The 7,897-nt window shown below is 29.4% G+C and overlaps 1 protein-coding gene across 1 annotated transcript in view; it reads right to left on the bottom strand.

Moving 5' to 3' along the window:
* Positions 1-3,539: 3,539 nt before the first annotated feature.
* The window catches only part of LOC100214221 (metalloproteinase inhibitor 3), a 5,031-nt gene continuing 673 nt past the window's right edge, over positions 3,540-7,897 (bottom strand). The window contains exon 2 of the mRNA XM_065814267.1: positions 3,540-4,509. Within this exon, the coding sequence (XP_065670339.1) occupies positions 3,956-4,509 (554 nt within the window). The 3' untranslated portion in view covers positions 3,540-3,955. The remainder of the gene's footprint in view (positions 4,510-7,897) is intronic.

The following is a 7,897-nucleotide window of genomic DNA, read 5'->3' on the forward strand; positions in this document are numbered from 1 at the left end:
AATAATAAAATAGATATGTGCATAAAAAAACTAATTTTTGCCTCTTACAGGTATTTATATATAAACTATTATTGTAAAGATTTAAAATGAATAGATCAATACATTTTCTGCAATTAATCTTATACTAGACATGTTTACTGAAAAATTATTGTTAAAAACCCGCTTTGCATTACAAAGTTTTTTTTATCAAATATAAGATCTAATAACATTAAGTAATAATTTTCGATTTCTTTCTTCAAAAGTTTCTATACCTATTAAATTTTGTAAACATATGGTTAATGCAACTGTGTATACTTTAACATTTTAGTGTTGCTATAGACGTTGCTAAGAGTGCAGAGAATAAAAAAATGTAAAAAATCTCAAACTTCAAGACCCATAACTCTTAAAATAATGAAATTTGCTCCAAATTATTTTTGATTATTCCTAACGACACTATAAACTGCATTTGTGCCAAAAATCAAGTATTTCTGAGGTGGTGGGTTATTTCGACTTGTTGTTTTGACATGGAATTACCCGTAAGTGTTTCCTTATCTCGTAGATTAATCACTTTCGTTGTAGTTATGTTATTTACCTTCTAGCATACTACAGAGAACGATTAAGAATTGAAAGGTGGATATAGTTAGCCTTATGTATTTTTATTTTTTTATTTTTAATATTTTTATATTTTTTTCTCACAAATTTATTTGAAAAAAAAGCTAAAAATCCTGTAAGTTCTATTGAGAATTATTCTTGAAACAAGTTGAAAGGATTGGAAACAAGTTGAGTGTTTTGATGTATCATCATACTCTTATGGTTTTAAAAAACTTTTCAAAATGTAAATTTTGTGTCAATCAAAAAAGGTAAATTTTATAATATTTTAGTAAAAACAATTTATATTAATTAATATATTTAGTTATAAAAATAGTTATACTGCTTTTCAGTAAAAACTATAAATGAAAAATTTGAAGTTACTAAAAAAATATTTTTAATATTTTACTCCTGCAAACAAAGGAAAAGTACTGAAAAAGCGTTTTTTTTTAAAAGTAATTAATATACTTTATAAAGATAATGTTATAATTTATAATTATTATATCATATTTATTATTATTTTATTATAAAAAATTGTTATTATATTATAATAAGTTTTTTAATGATATGACAACGGTTGACGGTTGGCTGTGAGAGCAGATCTAAATACGTTTACGATGCGTTTTTGCAGTTTGTCTAAAAGAGAAAAGGCATCATTCAAAGATTAGTTCCAGATACGGCAACAGTATTCCGTACAAGGACGGATTAAAGATTTATAGAGATAATTAATAGATTTCGGAGTAAGAGCAGTGGCACGCACGATAAAAAGACGACAATTTTGCAATGGATTTGATATATGAAAGATCGAAAGTAAAATTTAATCCTAAGAGATGAAGGGTAGATAGTTCATTTAGTAAATTACCGTTCTTAAATATAGGAAGATCTATTTTGTTGCTGTAACAATTAGCAGAAAAATTGAGTTTTATTGAAGTGAAAATTCATCAGTCTCTGTGAGCCCCATGCTGTAACAGAAGTGATAACCTTTTCAAACTCAAATGCCCCTTCCATGCAATCAGAGAGAGCTGGCTTCTTATTTATACAAAAATACATGTTAGTACCATCAGCGAACCATGCCACCTTGATGTTTCAATTTCTGGGAGGTTATTAATATAAACTTAAAAAGGTATAGAGGCTAGAATAGATTCTTGAGAAACCTCTGCAGCTACAGGAAATGAAAAAAAGTGCTGTCCAATGAGGACAAACTTTATACTACAATAAGTAAGAAAAGTTTTAATAATCTTAAAAATGTTACCAAATACATCGTAAAAAGAGAGCTATTGAGAGAACTATAGTCTTAGCCTCGCCACATCTATCTTCTTTCTGCTGTGGGATAAAATATCATTCCATAGTGGAAAGAGAAGATTGAAATCCAAATTAATGGTCAGAAAATAAGATCTTATATTTAAGACGAGAGATCAAGTGTTTGTTAATTAAAGACTTAAAAACTTCGCTTATGAATAAAAGAAGACAAATGGGACGGTAGTGAGACGAGTCAGATTGATCTACAGAATATTTGAAAACAAAGATAACAGATGCCTCTTTTCAGCAGGCTGAAAAACAAGACTCTTATAAGCACTTGTTAAAAAGTTTTGAAAGTATAAATGACGGCTCTGGAGAACACTCTCAAGACAAAAACAGGTATGTTGGTGGACCACAAGCTGCAGAAGAGTGTAAGCAGGAAATCACTTTAGATACAGAAGCTGGAATGATACGTATGTCAAGCAATGGATTAACTTGTTTATCTTCTATATCAGATTGAATGTAATGAGTGGAATTAAGAGACGAGATTGATGAAAAGTTCTTAGCAAACAATTCAACTTTGACTTCAGATGAGGTAAAAAAATCTAAACCTTGCAAGAAAGGTGGAATAACAAATTTGCCCTTATTATAAACACTGTTAAAAAATCTCTAAAGCCTAATGTGATCTGAGAATAAGGGGCTTTGGCGTTAGAAAAAATCTTTTTACAATGGTTTCTAGCAATAGTAAGCAAACATCTTTTTTTTTCTGGAGAATTGCTTTGGCAATAGATATGAAAGTAATGATTACCGATTGGCAGTACAATGAGAGGTAATCAATGAAGAAAAGTTAGACTTGACATGGAAGTGTTGAGAGGGAATAAAAGAAAAGCGATAGAGTGAAGTGGTGCTAAACGAAAGCACATAAAATAGTAGTGTGTGCATTCAAATCTAGTTTGCCAAGAAATAGGTGAACTCTTACGAATGTCAATGCCCAGGCCAAGTATGTGACTATTGGAGTCTTTACAAATTAAAGGAAGATAACCATCAACACCAAGATCACGAGATGAGAAAGCTGAAGCCAAATTAGTTTTACAAAGAGCTGGTGAACTTTGCAAGACATAAGACTCAACAGAAAAAAGTGTCTTAGAAGACCACGAATATTGGGAGATAATAGAATGAGTTGCCAAGTTATACAGACAGAAACACAAGCAAAACCCATGCCGTGAGTCAAGAAAATCTAGCATTCAATATCCAGCATAATAGATAAAGAAGGTCAACAGATAGAATCTGTTGACTCCATTAATTGCAAACTTGCAGATTTAATTCATTTATTTTCAGTTTGCTTTTACATTGAGAGCATTTTCTAGCTCTAAAAGTTCAACCAAGGCGTTTACGCCTGACGTTCACGCGTCCATCCTTACCAATGCCGTTTACTTGACTAAAGCTGGCTTTGAACTTCGGACAATTTGGTTTTAAGCCAAAACTATAATCACTGATTCGCGGCTGCTTGCTTCAACACAAATTTATAAATGTTAGTTGAAAAGTTATTATCTTTATATTAAATTAACTATAGATTAAGAAATAGAAGTGTCACTATATACGTCAGTTTCCGAAATTAGGCCTTGTAAACGCATATATATATAGCATAAAGATTTTCTAATTAAAAAACGCTTACATTTGGTAAGCATGATTTGTAGCTAATTTTTTTTATTTTCTACATAAATGAAACTTGCTTATCAATAACAATTTTTATTATTAATAACAATAAAAAATTCGCAGTTTTGCTTTTATAGACAAAGCTGTAAGGCTATAAACTGCATTCGCACATACAATAATAAATTAAACATCATAAAGAAAGAAATGAAAAAGAGTTCGTAATTACATTTTTTTTCCGGCAAACACTTTTTTTTAAGATAAAATTTTATGTAATTTTTACTCTGCATCACCACACAATACCTCAACCATTACCTCACACCAATTTTGACCACACAATACCTCAACCATTATTTTGACCACACAATACCTCAACCGTTATTTTGACCACACAATACCTCAACCATTATTTTGAATAGCAATAATAATAACTTAAACATTTTTTCTAGGAAAATATATTTTATCCTAGTTCTACATACTTTTTTTTTGTAAGTTTCTAAACATCGTTGAATAATTTTTCGGCTAACAGACATTGTTTATAAGACGATTTTTGATTCCATTGACAAACCTTTCTATTAGGCCTTTCACAATTTAAATGTTTATATGCACAATCTTTAAAAGATTTGTCCCAGGAGACGTTCCATTTGCAACCATTTTCAATATCGCAATAGCCATCCATACATGTTGCAACCTTACAACTGCAATCATATTTTCCACTCATACCTTCAATCATATCAACAGTTAATTGGTGCCATTTCAAATGAAAATCACAGTTGGTCATTTGAAGTTTAGTATGATCAAATTTTCCAGTCAGCAAATAAAGTTTTCCAATCTCAAGTTGAATTCCACAATTGCTTTCTGTTGCAGGTATATGAAGCGAATGAATTTGTTGCAAGTTAAATCGAAATGACGGTTTTGCATTTTTCAACACGGAGTTAATCAGTATATTATAAACAGTGTGGTGAGGCAAAGGAATGTCCAAGTTTAAAAAGTTTTCATCTGTATTATTGACCTTTATGATTTTGTTCGAAAGAATCCTGGCCTTTATAACTAAAATAAAAAAAAAGGTTACAAATACTTTTACACTATAAAATCAAACTATTAAAAGCAAACAATAGAAAATTGGACACAAGTTCTTAAGGTATTATTAAAAATATAAAATTGGTTATTGAATAAACTTCATATAATACTTTCAATATAAAGTATATATACAAATAAATGCAGTAGTCTTTAAATATATCATGAAGTAATTTAATTTTTTACTAGAAATGAAAACCAGAAATTCCCAAATCCTAAATATTTGTTTTTGTCGCTATTTTTATTTAATATCACCTTTGGAATTTAGGAACTTTAATTTTTATTAAAGTATATTCAGTATAATTATATCATATAAAAGTTTCAAGAATAACCCAGCTAGTACACCACGTTGCGTCAACGTCCGTTCGTACAGCTCAAAAGTAGTTTCGATGTTAGCGTATAAAAGTAAAATAAATAATAAAAAAAGCTCCCTTTTCCAGACATATCCAAACATTTAAGAACCATATCACTTGTTTACCTCAAGCTTTGGATAACGCCACACTGTACCTTAGAATAATCAAAAATTGGCAAAAACTCAGCAGATGTTTACAAACATCGTAAATAAACATGTTACGTGTTAAAATTATTTTTTTTTTGGGTCAAAGAATTCGCTTATAATGCGCTTATGCGCGCGTTAAGAAAAATCATTTTAATTTTAAATTTTATTATTTTCAAGCCAAAACAAACTAATCCTATGCATTACTCTATTGGATATTTAGATAACAATGGTGCCTAAGGGATGTTGATACGTAAGAAAAAAGCTGTATTTTATATTAACTTTTCAACAATCGATAGAAATTTCAAATGTAAAACAAAATTTTATGCAGCTGAAATTTTTATTTTGCTTTTAATCAGCGTAAAAAGCAAAATACTAAACTAATACCTACTTTTATTATTATTTTTTTTAATTTAATAAATTTAATAAATTAGGAAAAACTGTGAGATCATGCGGAACTTTTTTTATTGTTAACTTTAAAAGAAGAAACTGAATAAAAAAAACGTCAAGTTTTACATGTCTTTAATTATGATTTTATATATACAAATCAAAATTTGTGATAAAAACTTTTTTTGAATGATATTATAAAATTTTGCTTTTATTAAATATAAAAATATCCTCAAAAGTTTAAGAGAAAACATATTTTCTAACGGAATTTCATACTTTCTATGCACACTGAAAGTCTTGCTTAACCCTTAATTCAATGAGAAGTACTTTTCCACTAATATCAGAAATTAAGCGCCACGGCTGCTTAAAAATAGTAATAATAACAAAGTGTAAATTGAGAATAATAATAATAATAATAATAATAATAACAATAATAGTAATAATAATAGTAATAATAATAATAACAATAATAATAATAATAATAATAATAATAATAATAATAATAATAATAATAATAATAGACATACTTGCATAATAAGTACGTATATGAAGAATGGTCAATACAGGGTATTTGATAATGTCTTTGTTGGTAATATCGACGTTTTTTTTTTTTTTAATGGTATTCACCTCCCTAATGCCGAGAGGCTCACTATAGTCGAAGAAGCTTCTTTATTATAGTTAATGCCCTTTCTCAACTCTTTAAACTCAAAAAACAAGTTGAGATTAAATTACTTAGGTTGTTAGAAAAGTTCGTAGAACTCCCCTATAAAAATAAAAAAAAAAGAGTTTATTTAGTTTTATTTATTAAATGTGCAAAATAATGTCCATCATTATCTGCACAAAGTTGCATCCTTTCAAGCCATTAGTCAAAAGTTTTATTATACTCTTCTTTAGGTATTCTTTGAAGTAGCTTCGTTATGCGAGTTTTTTGACTTTCGACATCAGTATAGTCATCAAGATTTTTTTTTATCAAGTCGAATAGCCAATAATCGGATGGAGTTAATTCTGGTAAGTATGGTGGATGGTGAATTATTGTAATTCCAGCTTGGTTTATACAATTTGTGACGGTTTGAGTCACATGGGGTTGAGCGTTATCATGGAGAAATTTGAAATTTTGAGTGCCTCTTTTAGGTCTTTGCTTATTCATTTCGCATATAAGAGGTTTCAAACAATTTTTCATATCATATTCACTAGTAATGGTGTCTCTCTTTTCAACATAACCCAAATGAACAACATCTGTTGTTTTGAAGAAGAAGTAGAACATGTTTTTTGGCTAAAACCAGTCGTATCTTACTATAGTTCTTGGACTTATACCTTCACCGACCCAACTAGCGTTAACCGACTTGGGTCTAACTTGTCTCAAATGAAACCACGACTCATACCCTGCAATAATATCGCATAGTCTCTATGGGCCGTTTCTGAAAAGGGCTAAATTTCCCTTACATTGCCTCAACTCTATTCTTGCGATTTTGATCGGTTAACTCGTGGGGTATCCAACGTGATGTTAGTTTTCCTTTTTTAAGTGTGTTGTGAATGATTTTGTTGATTGTAAAACAATTAATCAATGTCAGGGCTTCAATTATATCATGTGTTGCATGCGGATTTTCTTCAAAAGTGGCTCGCACACGTTCAATACTCTCAACTGTAAACGTGGTTTGAAAATGCCCTGAGCGAGGATCATCTTGGAGACTCTCTCTACCATCTTTAAATAAAATACCCCACTTGGCAACTGTACTATATTTTGGAGCATGGTCACCATGAACTAAAAACCAATTTATTGTGCTGAAACTCCAAGTAGATCACAGGTTTTAATATATGCTCGATATTCAAATTTTTCCATTTTTAAATTTTTTTTTTTAAATGTATATAATAAAATTTAAATAACTTTTTAATAAACATTCAAAATATTTCAACAAGTACTTAAAATATTCATAATTAAACACGGCTTAAAATGATATATAAATATTTAATTATTTACTGTCTCATTGTATATTTATACGTTAAGTTCTATGAACTTCTCTATCGACCTAATTATATTCTTTTTAACCGACATTTTTCTAACTTGTAAAAAAACACATTTTACCAAATAAAATGAATATCAAGTTTGTTAATTAGCTTTAACAGTACCAATAAGTGTGACTTCAATGAAGCAAGTTTCGAATTATTAAGAATTATAGAATATCGTTTGCGCTGAAAAAAATTTAATTACATTAGGGAACGGCATAAACTTGAAACATGTGTGGCTATGACATTTTTACCTATTAGTTAAATAGCCACATATGGCCCTCAGGTAGCTATAACACTTCTAACACCTAAATATATATTACCTAAATATAGTTATATATACCACAACCAAACATGGTTCACATTTTGCCAACCTATAAAATGAGTGTTGGATCACATGAAACGTACATCAAATTTTTAACATTAAACCCCCTCCACCTCCCTCCTTGGTTTAAGTATAAAGAAGAATATAGT

This window comes from Hydra vulgaris, chromosome 12 (assembly GCF_038396675.1).
Source record: "Hydra vulgaris chromosome 12, alternate assembly HydraT2T_AEP".
In the NCBI taxonomy this organism is placed as follows: Eukaryota; Metazoa; Cnidaria; class Hydrozoa; order Anthoathecata; family Hydridae; genus Hydra; species Hydra vulgaris.